This window comes from Callorhinchus milii, unplaced genomic scaffold, assembly GCF_018977255.1.
Source record: "Callorhinchus milii isolate IMCB2004 unplaced genomic scaffold, IMCB_Cmil_1.0 Scaffold2, whole genome shotgun sequence".
NCBI classification, from domain to species: Eukaryota; Metazoa; Chordata; class Chondrichthyes; order Chimaeriformes; family Callorhinchidae; genus Callorhinchus; species Callorhinchus milii.
In genome coordinates this window covers 42,571,605-42,589,261 of record NW_024704743.1, presented here as the reverse complement: position 1 = coordinate 42,589,261, position 17,657 = coordinate 42,571,605, and the positions used below count along the sequence as shown (strand labels likewise).

The window sequence follows — 17,657 nt, the reverse complement described above, 5'->3', positions numbered from 1 at the left end:
TGAAAAAGAAGCCTGATCGTGAGTCGCTCTGTTACTGAGGTTCCCATGAAGTGAGGTTCTTGTCCATACACTTGGAACTCATATAGTCTAGTCTGACATACCGATTGCTGTCCTTTAAATGAGACGTTAAACCAAGGTCCTCTCTGCAATGTTTAGGTAGCTGTCAAAGATCCCGTGGCACTATTTGAAAAGAGAAGGGAGTTTCTCTTGGTGGTTTCCTGACAACAATTTCTCCCAAATATCCACACGCTCCTTTTTAATATCTAATGCTCCTGCTCGGTGATGTGACTTACACATGTATGCAGGTGACACCCAACTCTTATCTCTCTGCCTCCACCCTCGACTCTAGAACCACCGCTGTCCTAACAGAATGCCTGTCAGACATCAAGTCCTGGATGAGAGGTATTTTTTTCTGCTGCTCAGGTGAATAATCCCTTGACTATCCAGCACCTTGGAACATCCTTCTGATGTGAAAGGAGCTATGGGTGCAATTTGTTATTCTTAGTCATTTATTTCATGGCACCTTCAGTGATCTAGTGGTGGCACCTCCAGCGCTGTACAATCCAAGCCTACAAGGTGATTGCACCTGATGCTGGACAATGTTTACAGTCAGCGTCTTGGGACATCCTCCTGATGTGAAAGGCGCTATACAAATGGAATTTGTTGTTGTTGTTCCAAGCGTTTTTTAAAAAAAAGTAATCAACGTTTTGGTTTCAGATAGCACCATGTCATTTCATTCGGGAAGAGGGGGATCTGCACCCACTGGCCACGGGACGTTCCCTAAAGCTGGAGGGCCTCGGGGTAGAGGTGCGTCAGGGAATAGAATGCCTCAACAAACCTTTCAGCCTCCAAGTTATCGGCCGTCCCATCCTCAGCAGCCCCCACCGCTACTTCTGTGTGACCAGCAGGTTACTCCCCCTCCCAGGTTCACAAGCCCACAAAACACAGGCTACGCTCCTCCCAGAGCAGACTTCATGACCTATCCACCCAGCGTTCCCCAGCCAGGTGAGGTGGATATTAGACAGAATCCTATGCATCAATGCCCTGTAAGGGCGAGGGCACCATTCCCTAGCCCTCCGGTCCGCCAAGGGTTTCCTGGCTTGCCTTGCTATCCTCAGGCCCCTCCTGTGCCCAGTCCCACGCCCGCAGTGTCGGGCACCCCTGACAGGCAGGATAGTTTCCACCACTTGATGCCGTCAGCCCCCACTCAGCCACCTCCCTTGCTTGCCCCACCCCAGCAAATCAACTATCAGGCTCCGTATACCATGAGCTACTCGCAGCATTTTCAGCTGCAGCATTTTGGGAACAGCTACCAGCAGAGTTCTGCAACCAGCTCTTACCAGCAGACCAATCCCTACCAGCAGAGCTGTGGGCCTAGCATTTACCAGCAGAGCTCTGCGACTGGTGTCTACCAGCAAAGTCCCGGGACCAGTCCCTACCAGCAAAGCTCGGCCCCCAGTGTGTACCAGCAGAGCTGTGGGACCAGTGCCTACCAACACAGATCTGCGACGAGCACCTACCAGCAGAGCTCCACATCCAACAGCTGCCACCCCAGCTCAGGATCCTACCAGTCTGACCACTTCAGACACAAGCAGCACTACCCGGCGGTGAAGTCGCAAAGCGAACGGCGCTCACCAGACCGCGGCCGGCACCACGAGCATCACCACAAGGGGCAGGGCTACAGGAGCCACAGCGAGCGACACAGGTCAGACTCCCACGGGGATCGCAGGAACCGGGCCAGGAGCCCCGAACGCAGGAGGTCAGAAAGCAGCCGCCGCAGGTCCAGCCGTGATCGGGGAAGATCTCCGACCCGACACAGAAATCGCGATCACAGCAGGTAAGCAGCTCTCGCACTTCCTCACCGCGACTCTGCTGGTGACATAAGAACCTGGGAATTGCTAGACAATAAAAGACCAAGGTCCATTAAATCCGTTTTCCACCATCCTGGCTGTCGCATGCTACCATAATGCAGATGTTTCTAGCAATTAATTCTGTATGGATTAGTTTACCAACACAGTAGAAAACTTCGGCAACCTTAGATCCGAAGTTGCCTAGTTCATCGAAGCATCCGACACTTGTCATTTCTCAAATTACTCCTAAACTGTATCCCCAAATATCATTTTCTAAAAGAAATCTTATCTCATTCGCATTTGAATGAATTGACACTATCTGCTTCCACCGTCTCCTTAGGGAGCCTGCTCTATAGATTTACCACTTACTCACTGAAATACTCATAGGATTGAGAAGCAAAAGGTGGTGATGGGTATAGCTTGCCTACAAACACTACGCTTTGCAGTGAGTGCTGCAAAGCATCTTGAGACAGCCTCCTGACGGAAAAGGTGCTATATCGAATAGAAGAATTTTTATTCTTATTATTTTGGGCTCCCAATTTTCCGGGGGCAGCAGCCCTGAGAAAGCAGAGCAGTTGGAGTGCATCAAATCAGAGAGGTTGGGTGGACCTAGGGTATGAACGTATTTGAAAGTAAGAACAAGGATCTCAATGTTAAAGTGAGATCAGCCTGTAATGTGTTTTAGAGTTGAGGTGACATTATTAGTAATGAGAATGAATCTTGTGAGGTCTTTTTTGTGTTACCTACTCCCTGAGATGATTTATTTATCTTGGACTATTTTGAATATAATAATAATAATAGTAATCCTTGCATTTGATATCACGTCTCAAAGCGCTTTGCAGAAGAGTACAGTGGTTCCTACTTACTGCTAGGTAGACAGAGATGGGTGGGGTAAGGAAACTTGCCCAAGGTTTTGCCCTACCCGATATGCCTATTTATATACATATATCCTCCTTACGTGAAAGTAATTGTATTGTATAAATGAGAGATTGCTTAACCTTTTGTTTTTTGACGAATATCATGGTGGACAGTGACCAATAAACTCTCAAAATTGAATGGCAGGATGTGATAACTGTTAATCTCAGCGTTTATTCTCATGACTAAGCAGCTAATATCATAGCTTTTTTACAAAAATAATATCTAAAAATCTCTGGCACAGATCTTTGACAATGTGATAAGACGCTCTATCAAATGCAAAGATTATTATTATTATTCTACTCATAGTCATATTCCGTGATTATTGACCAAGAGGATTCCCAGCTTCAGGCTTTTTTCATTTATGAAAATGTATCCATGTGGCTTTAAATGTTTTTCGTAGGTTATACTGAAAGAGTCTAGTACTATTGACACTTGGGTACTGAGGCAGCCCCGATGGTCCAGTGCAGGGGTCTCCAACCGGTCGATCGCTGTTGGCTGGTACTCTCGCTCATGATCAAAAAGACAAGGAAGGGGCGATAGAGCTACGTTGTTATGGAGTCCATTTGTAAACGAAGCATTTCATGCAACTCGAAATAAAAATATAAACTTTAATAAACTTTAATGTTTAAACTGCAGTAAATATTGCTCCTTCCTCTTGTTTTTATTGAACTTGCACGAGACGCCACCAAGGCTCGATCGATCAGTTGGAGACGCGAGGTGTATTGCTGAGATTGCGAGTTCTCCCCAGGGATGCTTGGGAATAAAAAAAAATGGCCCTGGCCTTCCCTGGGTCATGGATGGTAAAATCAGCTGGATTTCCTGCTTCTTCGTTAGTACCTTCTGCTGCCAGAGCGCATATATAATGTTAATAATCCTTGCATTTGATATCGCGCGTTATCACGCCTTCAAGACGACTCAAAGTGCTTCACAGAATATACTGTAAAGTGTAGTGACTGTATTTTGGTGGCAAAATCTGGCAGCTAATGGCACACAGCAGTGTCTCACAGACAGTCGTGGAGTGAGTGACCAAATTCTTATTATTTTATCATTTTGTTTTTTTTGGAAGAGATTATTTCCCCATCGAAAAGCGATCTGCCAATCAACCAACAACCGGGTTCCTACTTACTGCTTGGTAAACAGTGGAAAAATACCTGAAGTAACATACTGATGTTGTTGCTCATACGTGGCTGTCAGCAATAGGGCAGGGGTTTCTGTGGGCAGTGTATAAACTGATGCGAGTGGGAATTTAAAAACAAAATGTAAAGCTGCAGCTTGTAATGACAGCAAGAGAAAGAAACTTTTCTTACTAAAAGGATGCAGTTAATATAATTAACTTGTTCCCATGATTTCTGCATGATCAAACTCAATCTATTCATGATATGTATATTGAGTAGAAATATAAATATAGTATCAGTTACAGACGGGAAAGACAAATTTATTCTCAACGAGCAGAAGTGTGTGTGAGCATCTGTTTGAGGGCTCACTGGCTACAGAACAACTTCCTTACTTCAACTTCAATTGCGCAAGTTGAGTCCAGGCCAGTGGTTAGCAGATTCCACTGAAAAACTGGTGTATTAAACTGCACAGACTATTCAACATCTGTTCAACTAGAAAAAACACAATCTCCTGGAAAGAACTACAACAAGCAGAAAAAAAACATAGAATTAAGATTTGCAAAGCATATCATGAATGTGACCCATTTGTGGTAATAATATAATAATCCTTGCATTTGATATAGCGCTTTTCACGTCTTCTAGACATTCCAAAGTGCTTCACAGAATAGACTGTAAAGTGAATTGACTGTATAATTGTGGGCGAAACGCGGCAGCCAATTGCGCACAGCAATGTCCCACAAACAGCCGTAGTTTGAAAATGAACAATTTATTATTGTTTTGTTTTGGGCGGATTATTATTAGGCGTGTGGAGTAAGGAAACTTGCCCAAGGTTTCGTTCTGCCTGGAATTGAACCCAGGTCTCTCGCTTGCAAGGTGAGTGCTCTAACCACTGAGTTACGGGACTCCTGGGTGGGGGAGAGGTCAGGCTTAATTGTGACTGGGATGACCTGCCAACACTCACTGCGTTGCTCACAAATGAACACTGGCTCCTTAGCTGGGATATTGGACGCATTTGTAGCGCAGCAAGAGGAGTCAGACTGGGAGCTAAGAGCTATATGCCAGGAGGAAGAAAATTAGAGACATTAAATTTAACCAAAAAATCATTTCTGGGGCTATTTTCCCAAACAATAAATATCTTTAGTGGTTATTATTGACAGATACTGTGATTTATACGTTTAAGAGATCATGTTTTAAATATAGTAAAGTAAAAATGAAATATCAACAAGTTAAAACAATAAAAATATTAACTCGGTTTCTGAAACTGTTGGAAATTAGTTGGAAATAAATAGTCTTGAAATAGTCATATTTATTAATTAAAATGTCACTACAGCTACGTTTGTTTCAGGCTCATTTTTTTTTGGTCCACCGGGTGTCTGACAATTGCGGAAACCCATCACCGTGCTTAAGCGTATCCAAACAGAGTTCCATGTATCCCATCTACACATAGAGATTCCATAGATGTATTTTTTGAAACATCTCTAAATCAACTAACCTGTTCTAAATTTGCCACCATCTAAAATTCAAAACTGATCCTTTTACTGAGATTTGCACTAACAGTAAACCAAGACAAGTCAATGAAAGAATGCACTGTGGCGTTCAGCACAATTTGGAAGAATTCCTCACTTGAACAGCTAACACAACATCTGGATCAATATAACGTCACATTATTCACAGAAATAATAAAGGTTTTAATCAATGCCTTGTCAACTTGGTTTGAAGTCTGCATATATTGTGTGTGCACAAACCTCAGTCACCCATGTAAAATTCTTGTGTTAAAATGTAAAATGACACATTTTGCGATATGAGGGTAACGGTTTTTGAAAAAACAAAATTGCGAACCGCAAACAACTTATTTTAAACAGAAACGAATGAATACTGTGTCCCCAACGAGTTCCAATTCCGGTGCACTTACACATTCAGTCCACTGTAGGGTAATGCACTGCCAGCAATGAGCAGCACTCAATGTTGAAGTGTCAAGCATGACAACATACAGGAAGGAGAAAGTAATTGAGTAGAATTTGAAACCAGCTAACAGTTTCTATGATTTATGATTTCTCAGATTTGTAAACCAACTTCTGAGTTATAAGATGCAGCAAGAATTTTATTTTGGTCAGACAGGTGTCTGACCATGGGGAAACCCATAACCGCGCAGTATATAGCAGGGGAAATGCACCACTCTCTCACAATGTGTTTGCTCTTTAACTTTGAAAAACGTTAATTTCAAGATGTGTATCTCCCCTCAGGGATCGACAGAAGCACCGGGACAGCTACAGGTCCCCATCTTATGACAGGCAACATAGAAGGGAGCGAAAAAGGACACGCAGGTGAGATTTTCTGAAATCTGATGCCTGGGATTGGAAAGTGATGGCTATTTAATGCTGAAAGCATTGATTAGGAATCTTGCGAGTCGCACAGCAAGCTGTCAGAACTGAAGGACTCGCTGGGGGAGTTTGTCAGTCAACAGAGATATATATGAATGGCATTGTCTAGTTTGGGTGACAGACAGAAACTTTGTTCCCACCTTGTTTCCTTTTAAACTTCCAGCAAATAGCAGTGGACTAATCCTTGAAACCTGTCAGGTACAAAATAAAGAACTTTTCTTTTTCCATTGTGTCCTATGGAGACAGATAATAATAAGAATCCTTGCATTTGATATAGCGCCTTATCACGTCTTCGAGGCATCTCAAAGTGGTTCACAGAAAATACTGTAAAGTGTACGTAAATTTTGTGGGCGAAATGCTTGAAGGAGATTGTGTATATTTGTGTTTTGTGTGCACGTGTCAGCAGATTTTCTCCCCCCTTCACTGTGATGTGCCCCCTATACAAAGACAGCTTTATTGTAATTTATAATTGTTACAACTTAAAGTGGTCTGTTCAACAATGACGGTGTTGTACAATGTAATTTTGGTCACTTTGTTTTGCAATTTTGCCAGTGTTCATCTCTGACTTGTAGATTACACACTGGGTGATGTACATTATAGCTCTAGTTATGCATTAAAACAAAATTCGAACAATAATAATGAATGGTTTGGATAACTTAATGGGTAATAAACTTAATGACCATGAAATAACACAATTACAAGTATAATCATTTCACAACATTTGTTTTTTTACAAAAAAAACTTGTAAATTGTAGTATATTTTGAAGTGTTTATATAAATTTTTGGTTAGTACATTTGAAAGTACTAATCAGAAAGTGTCCTAATTAACAATCCCCTAAATAAATTAGTTCATTGACTTCAACGCAGTTTGTGGGACACTGCTGTGCTCATAATGCTGCTGTACTCACATTGCTGCTGTGCTCGCCCACAAAACACACAGTCACTACACATTACAATATCACCTCTGAAGCCCTTTGGGACGTCATCCCGACATGAAAGGTGCTACACCAAATTTACGGATTATTGTTATGATAATTTAATTTGCAAGGCGATTGAAGAATGTTTACATTTTTACTTTTTTACAACTTGGAAGCCGTTCAAGCAGCAGAGAGAGGAAGAGGCCTCGCTGGGAGGATGAGAAAGAACGAAGGCGAGAAGGTCACTCCTCAAGCAAGGAGAAATCTCAGCCCGCCACCCGACCCAAAGAGATCGAGGAGAACTCCCTCCCTGAGAAAGTTGAAGAAGAGAAAGAGGATGAAGATGCACTGAGTACAAAGCCAGTGTGGATTCGCTGTACTCACTCTGAAAATTACTATTCTAGTGATCCTATGGATCAGGTGGTAAGGATCAGGTCGACTTCAGAATTCTCACCCTCACCTGTAAATCCTTCCATGCTGTAACTCTTCGTCATCTCCCTGCTCCTCTCCCACCCCACTCTTCTGCTCATCCCCGCCACTCAGTTAACTAAGGTTTACTGTGCATTTCCTGCCTCCTAAGTCATTGGTTCCCAAGCTGGGGTCCGCCAGATGATTTCAGGAGGTCTCCACCGAGCTGGGAGATACATGGCGGTGGCAGGAAGCGCAAAGGCTACAGAAAGTCTTGAAAGCAAGCCATTGGCCTATCAGAGATGAGCCCCTCCCAAAATATTTTCCCCCACCACCTATGGTAGCCATGCCTCGCTGCTCCACAGGAAGCCCGGTGGTACTAGTGGGACTCCACCCGGTGGTCCTAGTGGGGATGCCTAATGTCATGGGGGGCCCTGAGCCCAGAAAGTTTGTGAAACCCCATCCTAAGTGACAACAAGTTGTGCCTAAAAACCTAACCCCTCAACCTCTGCTCACATCCCCCCCCCCCCCACAATGTTCAATCCTGTCATTGTAAAGTGCTCTTGACGCATTATCCTACATGAAGGACGCTTTATAAATGTAAATTGTTGTAAGGGGATGTAATAATAATAATAATCCTTGCATTTGATATAGCGCTTTTCACGTCGGGAGGACGTCCCAAAGCGCTTCACAGAACACACTGTAAAGTGAATTGACTGTATATTTGTGGGCGAACGCGGCAGCCAATTGCGCACAGCAATGTCCCACAAACAGTCGTAGATTGAAGCTTTAAAGTTAGAGCTCATGGGTTAAACGTTTTGCCAGAAGAGTTTTTCTCTCCCCCAAACAAAGGATTGTGAGAATGTGTGCTGTACCAAGAGCCTGTAGGTGCTGTGTCAGTGGAGCAAATAGTTCTCCCTCATAGTTACTTCGAAACATATATTGGGACTTTTAGCTCACAGTCCAGGCTGACGCTCCTTTGCTGGGGCACACATCACAATAGATCCTGTGAAGCGCTTTGCGTTGTTTTTGACAATATCAATTAAGGATTATTCTAAAGATTTTGTTTTAAACCTCAAAAAAAAATCCCTCAGGGAGACTCCACTGTCGTTGGCACAAGCAAGCTTCGAAATCTTTACGAGAAGTTTGAAGAGGAACTTGGCCAGAGACAAGCTAAAGCCAAAGCAGCTAGACCACCGTGGGACCCTCCGAAGACCAAATTGGATGAAGAAATCGGTATGAGTATTACGGATTAAAAATAAATCATAGGTGCTGCGTGTTTGACCTGGTCAAAATACACCAGCCTAAACTTTGAATGGGTTTTAAAGGTTTAAAAAAAAATATGACGTGCTTGATGGTGTCCGAGAACCTCAGAGTCTCAAATGTGCCTGAAATGTGATGTGCAGCAAGTTGGGGAATGAAACATGAGCAGTGTGTGTGCACCAGTAGAGTGATAGCAGACTTGTATCTTCCTGTGTAGATCAGTCAGTTAAGTACCACCATACGTGGGATCAGAAATGAAAGACTTGAATCGCTTAGCTTTTCTCCTTTTTGATAAAATAACCCAATTTTTAAATACCATATCCAAGAGATCTTCCTGTAGGGATGAGAGGGGGTAAGAAAAGCAAAAGCCCAAGTGAAATTTAAAGGCGATTTTTTTCTATTCAGATGTCAGCTCCAGTGAGTCGGACTGTGAATCAGATGAGGAGAGTGATGACAGTAGCACGTGCAGCTCAGACTCTGAACTTATCGACGTCATTGAGGAAATCAAGCGTAGAAAGGCTCACCCGGATCGGCTGCATGAGGAACTGTGGTACAATGATCCCGGCCAGGTTTGAGAATGCTGTGACGTGTTTAGTAGCAATTACAACGAATAGTTCTGAAATGCGTGATCTTCTATAAAAATCGATAAATCTGTGTTCCATTAGCTCTACTCTTAAGAACTCTCCCTGTGTCGAAAACATTTTTAAATTTCAAAGTCTTACTTGATTTAAAAAATATCCCAAAGTCATATCTTGCAAAGAGAATATCTTAATTTTCAATCTTAGTGAAGTGCTGTGTTGACCAGGGAAGTGACTGTCCAGAACTCACGTTCACTAAGGTTTACTTTACTGGAAGGTGAGGTATCAGCACAAACTTAATTTATGAACAAGCATTGGAAAGGATTACAGGTTATTCTGTTCTTTTCATTTGTTGTCAATTGTATAACTCAACATCAATAATTCCCTAAGTCAGTAAAATGCCTGAAACCCTTCTGCGTGCCAAATTATAGTAACATGCATTGATATAGTGCCTTTCATGTAAAAAAAACCTTCTCAAAGAGCTTTACAGAATGTAATGGATTAGAAACTAAGTGAATGTTGCTATGTAAAGAAATACAGCATCTGATCTATGCCAGCATCGTCCCATGAATAACACTGGTAGCCAAGTGCCAGACTGGCTCAGCACCTCAGCTCAGAGTCAGAAGGTTGTGGGTATTTTGATCTCTCAGTGCAGGGTGACACTCCAACAGAATACTATGCGAGTGCTCCAATGTTGGCGGTGCCTTCCTTTAGATGAGATGTTAAACCAAAGCCACACCTGTTTGTTTAGGTGGATGTTGAAGATCCCATGGCACTCTTTGAAAAGAGAAGGGAGTTTCTCCAAGTGTCCTGGCCAGCAATCGTCACTCACTCCATTACTGTTTGTGGGATATTGTTGTGTGCAGATTGGCTGCCATATTTGTCAACAAAATAGTCACTAGGCCTTACAGTAGGTGCTTAATAATAGATTTGACTGTGAAGCAGTCAGGCATCTTCCTGACGTGCAGTCAAATACATATGCCCTTTCTATATTCTAATTCATAACATTTTTGGACATTTGGCCTGCAACTGGATGACTGGAGTGGCTCAGCCACCATAATGATTGGCTTTAAAATCCTCATTTTGCTTTCCATCGAGCAATATTCACGCATTGAATTATTTGGTTAGAATTTCCTTGGCTTTATTCATCAGTTTATTTTTTTTAAAAAACAGATGAACGATGGACCACTGTGTAAGTGCAGCGCAAAGGCCAAACGAACTGGAATAAGACATAGCATCTACCCTGGCGAAGAGGTGAGGCATGATAACTCATTCCTACGTTTAACAAAGCTTAAAAGCCATCTGATCACTGAATTTCTGAAGATCTGTTCTCTGGTATGGAATCCTGGTGTGTTGTTTGACCCGCTGCCCTGCTCACTGGCCTCTGAAGCTCCACCGTATCTTCCACAAGCACCAGATCACTTGATTACCGCAACCAAAATTCTTTCCTGCACTAAGATCTGTGAGCCCATCACCCTTACTCATCTGGGTCCACTGGCTCCCTTTACTCCAGCGATTGGCTTTAAAATTCTCGTCTTTCCCATCAAATGCATCCACAACTTTGTCTCACCCTCTGCGTCATTTTCTGCAACCCTCCTCGCTCACCCAACTACTCTAATATCCCCAACTAAGGTCTGCTTCATGTCCTACACCTTCTTTGGTCGATGGGTAAGCTTTAGCTACTTTTACCCCATTCTCTGAAAGTTTCTGAAATCCCTCCACCTTGCTCCTTCCCTCAGTTTTCAAAACCGAAATTCATTAGTTCTGCAAATAAATTCTTATAGACCCATTTCTTAACCACCTCATCTCAGGTCAGGTTCCCACTCCCTCCCTGTAAAGCACGTTGAGACAGTTTCCAGTGTGAAAAGAACTGCAAGTACAAATTGTTATTGTATAAGTATTTGCTGGAAGACCTGTTTGAAATTTTTTTTATGCATCCAAGAGTGAATAAGTGAAGTTATAATCTTCCAGAACTCATGAATTTGGCCATTATTTGCCTGAAACTGGAAACTCATTATCAGATGAATAACAGCAACTGGATAAAGTATTACTGTGTAAACGAAAGTGAAGTGATAGATATGTTTGCATGTCTCTCTGGTAATGTATTGCTTTATAAAAATTATATTGTTTTTATTGCCAGTTTTGAAAACTTTTAAATACTTTTTAACATTTGGAAGTGTATCTTTTGCAAAGTGTATCTTGAAGGCGAGATGTATTCCTCATCCGAGTCATTCCAGCGTCTTCCTGGAGACAATTCATCTATTTCTATATTTCTTTCTGTATCTTGCTCAATTTCTCTCATATGCATTCTTGACATTTCTTCCATACTTATCTGTAAGGCTGTATGCAGTGTTAACCTCTCCGGTGTAGTTTATCTTTTATTCCAATCATAATCTGGTCCCTGATTATTTCTTCTCTTAAGGCTTCATAGTTGCATGATTTGCTTGATCGTAGCACTGCAAAGTATTGATGAAACAATTCCAAAGGCCCTTGCTTCCTTGTTCCAAACCTTTATTCGTCTATGGTGATTTTCTGTCCACAACATTCTTGCAGTCTGCGTAGCACTCATTTGAAACACTTTAACTTGAACAATAAGGTGTTTGAGGTCTGTCTTCTAAATGTCCCTAGTTTTCACTTGGCTCATCATTAGTGCATAGATTGGTAGAACATTGGTTAAATTCGCCCAGTGAGTTGCTACTCTGTACACCAATGCTCACTCCAGCCAGAAATTAATGTTTATAGTGCCTTATTCTGGCATCTTCCTGGAGAACAATCAGTTTAACTGAGATCACAGTACTGATCAGGAACCTTTCAAGCCAAACAGATTTACTTGTGATCCGATGCACGGTGCACCCACTTGACACTGAATTCCCAGCCCTAGACAAGACTCAGTTGCATTTAAAACACAAAACAAGAGTGATAATGAGGTTGAAAAAGTGCATAAATAGCATAAAAGAGCAGAATACAGCCCCCCATTCACAAACAATCTTTACTCCTGGTAACTCAGTGTATGTTGCTATGATTAAAGATTTGGGGTGATTTTGCCAGTAGTTATGCTGTTGTCTACCTTATTTTTCATGGTCATATTGAGAACCTGGAAAAACTATTGTGATGATAACACCAATGATATGTTTCACTTTATACCAGGTCCATGTAGCTTGTCGCCCAATAACCAACAATGCAGGTCGACTGTTCCACTACAGAATTACTGTATCTCCACCTACTAACTTTTTGGTGAGTGCTTGTACAGATCTTTTCCAATGTTTTCTCTTGTATCGCTTTTATCTAACAGTTACATTGAACCCTACAATTTTTTTTAGACTGACAGACCAACTGTGATAGAGTATGATGACCATGAATACATCTTCGAAGGGTTTTCTCTGTTTTCCCACACGTCTCTTAATAACGTGAGTATTGCCATTATGCATTACCTCCATGTTTAAAGTACTGCCAAGTTGCTCTGAATTCACATGCTTTCTTTTCAATAGCAACTTTTTTGGTCAGCGGTTGTCTGACACACACAGAAATCCATTACCATGGTTTTAAGGGTATCCAAATCAGACTGAGCGTTCCACATATATATATATATATATCTCAAATGATTAAATGCATTCACTTATTTATGGCATATAGCTTATTTTGTGTCCTAAAAATTTGTTTAATTCACTTTATTCATGGAATTGGTCTCATTCTCCAAGGTAACATACTTGGCAACAGAATGTCAGATCATGCCAAACCTCTATGGTGGTTCCAGTAGTCTGGTTTCTAAACCAGGTGGGTCCACAGCTAACAACACACTAGCCAACCTGGCTCTTCACCAGGACTTAGAAGGACAAACCAGTTACTGGGGGCAGGGATTTTTCCACTCAACTCATGTTAACTTTGCAAGCCAAAGCTCTAATGGGTAGGGTGGTCCTAGCTGGACAAGCAGCGGGAAAACTTGTCAGACAGTTCCTTCCTTGGGTTGCATATAAATGTGGAATTCTTAGCCTGAATATTCTTAATTATGACAATGGGTTTCCACATATATCAGATACCCGATCAAAAAGAAAGATTTATGCCACTGTTGAAGTACAAGTAAAATTGAAAATAAAATTCCATCACTGTGGACATATGTGCACTCTCTAGTGCAATGTTTTCATTTTGAATCAGAGAAAACCAGTGCCTGCATCATTGGTGTCTTTCTCACCATTGCTAGTGAAAAACTACTTTTTCTTAAAAAAAATTAAACCCCATTTCTTGCTGCCTTCAAATCAAACTTATAACTCAGAGGTTGGATTGCAAAACTGATGCCTCCGATATGTAAATCATGAAAAATATTAGTTGGTTTCAAATTCTATTCAGTGACTTTCTCCTTTCCATACGTTGTGATCCATGACACTATAACATTGAATGTGCTCAGTGCTGGCAGTGCATTTACCTGGTGCTGCGGTACAGCTGCCCTACAGTGGACTGAATATGCAAGTACACTGCTACTAGAACTTGTTGGGAAACATTATTCATTGATTTCTGTTTAAAATAACAAGTTGTTTACGGTTTGTAATTTTGTTTTTTCAGAAAATGTTTTACCCTCATATCGCAAATTTTATTTTATATTTTAACACAAGAATTTTATATGGATGGCTGAAGTTTGTACATGCACAATATATGCAGACTTCAAACCATGCTGATAAGGCATTGATTAAAACCTTTATTATTTCTGTGAATATTCTGATGTTATATTGATCCAGATGTTGCGTTAGCTGTTTAAGAGTGAGGAATTCTTCCGAACTGCTGAACGCCACAGTGCATTCTTTCAACGACTTGTCTTGTTTTACTGTTAGTGCATATCTCAGTAAAATATGCACCGTGTTGAATTTTAGTTAGTGCAAAATTTAGAACAGGTTAGTTGATTTAGAGATGTAAAAAAAATCTATGGGGTTTCCATATATAGATGGGATACAAGAAATTCTTAGTTTGGTTTGGATATTCTTAAGAATGGTGATGGGTTTCAGCACGTATCAGACACCTGGCTGACCAAAAAAACAAATAGAAAATGTAATGTTTGTTTTTGTATTTGAGGGCAGGTAGGATGGGCTAAATATTTGAAGATCTGCTGTATATCCATTGGGTAAGTTAGAAGATAGCAACCAAGACAAATAGATTGATAGCAAACAAAATACAACTTTCATAGGATTGATAAGCTGCACATGATGCTGAAAGTCTTGTTTGATTGTGCAGATTCCTTTATGCAAAGTGATACGCTTCAACATTGACTACACCATTCATTTCATAGAGGAAATGATGCCAGAGGTAAGGACTAATATTCTTTGAATTCTTTACATTTAAGTGGAGAACATCATCTGCTGGAAAAATGTAAGGACAGGTTGCTGTGTCTAAAGAGCTCATTAAAAGGGTTACGGTGCAAATCTCTTCACTGTAAAATTGTCTTCATTTTCTAAGCTTTACAGAATGGTGATCTCGGTTTGTTGAGATCTAAGTGAAAAACATTACGTGTCACACTTACGGCATTGTTTCAGAATGAGTTTTATGAAGACTACATGTTTTTTTTATTTTTCTGAATTTTTTTGCTGCCACCATTTCAAAGCTGCTTCTGTACTTGCTTCTCTTTTCCTTTCAGAACTTCTGTGTTAAGGGACTGGAGCTGTTCTCTTCATTCTTGTTCAGGGACTTGTTGGAGCTGTATGATTGGAACATTCTTGGTAATGCAGAGCATTTATTTTACATTTACAGCTGAGCAAATGGAGTAGATGGGAAGCCACTTTTTACCTGTTAAAACCCATTTTAGTTCATATCTGATTCAAATGTCTTTAATATTAACCCTTGGACTACCAGCAGGAATAATCTCTATGTGCCCCTCACTACAATACTCAGCCCCCACCCTCCCGACTCAACTTGTTTTACACAAGCATATATTCTGAAACAGATCTTTGAGGTTTTGGTATCACCCCCTTGGATAGTCTTAAGCATGGTGATGGGTTTCCGCACGTGTCAGACACCCAGTTGACCAAAAAGACAGAGCTGTGGGCATTGCTGGGAACATGTGGTTTGTCAGGTCCACTTGTGTTTTGTTCAAGGTTCAAATGTTAAATTTGCAATTGTTGGCCATCTTCAGCAAAATCATAAAGATCCTTTTAGAAATATGTATGAAATGAAGTAAGGTTAGCAGTACAGCGCTAATGAACTGAGGTTTACAAAAAACACAGGCTAAATGTTAGTGAATTAAACATTTATTAACCACTCTGCAAAGAGTGCAAACCACTTATAATGTGTTTAATGAAACGATTACTTAGCTTGTTCGTGAAAAAATCAGATCGGTGAGCAACTAGTTTTTGCTATGCATCTTTTGAAGCTGAGCTGCTTGTATTGAGGGCTGAAGACAGCGGATCCATTAAAGTCTGGGCTTCTTTTGTAAAATGCTGCATCTCATTTGATAAAAGTGCAGTATGATTTTACTCTGAAGTAGTACACTTAAATACATGTCTTGATTTTGCACCCAATTAGTTTCCAGTAGAAAACTAAAATTGCCAACTTTATGTATTACTGCTTTGCCAGAAAATGGAGACCCGGGTATGAACTCTGGGTTTTAACCCAATCCAGGATTCCTTTCTAGACTGGCAGAGCGTAGCGTTGAACATTGAGTATGGTACTTCAGCTCCCTCTTCCTTACTGAGTAAAATACAATACAAAATTACATTTGTATAGCACCTTTCACAGCCCGAAGACATCCTAAGACCATGTGTAAACAGCTCATTGGAGCTACTTTGCGGTCACAGGCCTTCTATCAGCCTGCTCAGGCTGCTTGACCCTGGTGGCTTTCAAGGAGAGGAAATGATACGTCTATATAATAATGATACTTATATATTTTGTTTAAGTTAGCTTTGAAATGTATTCAGGATAAGTAAAGGCAGCTTTAGTATGTTTCTTATCAAATATGTTTTGCTGGTTCCCTAGGTCCTCGCTTTGAAGATGGCACTCCATCCTGCCCACGATTTCACTTCATGCCCCGCTTTGTTAGGTCTCTGCCTGGTGAGTAGTGAATAAACAGACCATCCTGAGGGATTTAGTGCCCACATTGTGATCGTATTACTACTCCAGTGTATGAACTGAACAACTGAGCATTGCAGCTCGAAATACAGATGTAAACAGTTTTTACCCCTGCAGACAGAACCACATTTTAAAGTACAGTGCGAAGGATGGAGACTTCTAGTGCTCTGTAAAACATAGAAATCTGTAGTATAGAAAGGGGCCATTGAGCTGAATTGTGTCTGTGGCAGTGAGGTGACTTAGTTATTATATGCTCTTTTTATAAGAGGTGAGATGTGCCGAATAGTCTCTCTCTGAGCGGAAAATGGCTGATTCTGTGATGAAAATGTGCTATGTTTCTGCGCGGATCCTATTTGAATCTCTGAGTGAGATGCCTGTCGAGCAGTTCATTTACAGATAGCTTCCGTCCTCTCTGCTTGTTTGCCATTCTTGTTGAGGAGAAGGTTGATGAGTTAGCCTTGTGGTGTATGTGGTTGTCCCTCCTCCTGCTAACTAGGACATCTCACCAGGGCACAATGTTGACACTCCATCCAGAGCAGCTGAGGATCTCAAGTGATGAATACTTGACGTCCATCTAACTTGTCTAAGGGTTCATATCATGGTTTGAGTTGTCTTGTCTGGCCCCGTCTCTCTATCAATCACTTTTTGTAGCAAATTTGATGTCTCAGATCTCACACAAACTCTCTTGGTGAGACTTTGGTTAGTCTCAGTTTGGCAAGAAAATCTCTGAAGATATTTCAGTTCCCCCCTTCCACTCTCACACACACACACACACACACACACAAACACACATACACAAATGTGCAATGCAGGGCCTGGGAGCCAGACTAGAGCTGAATGAGGTGCTCAGGCCTGCATTGCTCCTACAGCTACAAAAATGTAACGAGCACCGTGCGGGGAAGGGGAGACAAAAATTTCCAGCCCCGTGCAGGGAAGGGGGTGCAGGTATTTCACTTTATCACGGTGACTGTAGCTTTTAAAAACACAGCTGCTGAAACAGCATCTGGATATGGAGCCACAGGCAGCTTGCACACACCTTCACCACACCCTTTAATTTGTAAGAAGATGACGTGGAAGTCAGTCGCTGTTTAAAATAAAGAGTCACTAACTAGGACTGCTGAGGCATCAAATTTGCCGCAAAAAACAATCAGTAAAAGAGGAGGGGCCTGAAACTAACACG

The 17,657-nt window shown here is 41.4% G+C and overlaps 1 protein-coding gene across 1 annotated transcript in view; it reads left to right on the top strand.

The window, feature by feature from the left end:
- drosha (drosha ribonuclease III) overlaps nucleotides 1-17,657 on the top strand; it is an 82,248-nt gene that overhangs the window by 1,138 nt on the left and 63,453 nt on the right. The window contains exons 2-12 of the mRNA XM_007895464.2: nucleotides 718-1,837; nucleotides 6,127-6,207; nucleotides 7,358-7,604; nucleotides 8,684-8,825; nucleotides 9,258-9,421; nucleotides 10,604-10,684; nucleotides 12,578-12,664; nucleotides 12,751-12,837; nucleotides 14,651-14,722; nucleotides 15,051-15,132; nucleotides 16,385-16,459. Of these exons, the coding sequence (XP_007893655.2) occupies nucleotides 726-1,837; nucleotides 6,127-6,207; nucleotides 7,358-7,604; nucleotides 8,684-8,825; nucleotides 9,258-9,421; nucleotides 10,604-10,684; nucleotides 12,578-12,664; nucleotides 12,751-12,837; nucleotides 14,651-14,722; nucleotides 15,051-15,132; nucleotides 16,385-16,459 (2,230 nt within the window). The 5' untranslated portion in view covers nucleotides 718-725. The remainder of the gene's footprint in view (nucleotides 1-717; nucleotides 1,838-6,126; nucleotides 6,208-7,357; nucleotides 7,605-8,683; nucleotides 8,826-9,257; nucleotides 9,422-10,603; nucleotides 10,685-12,577; nucleotides 12,665-12,750; nucleotides 12,838-14,650; nucleotides 14,723-15,050; nucleotides 15,133-16,384; nucleotides 16,460-17,657) is intronic.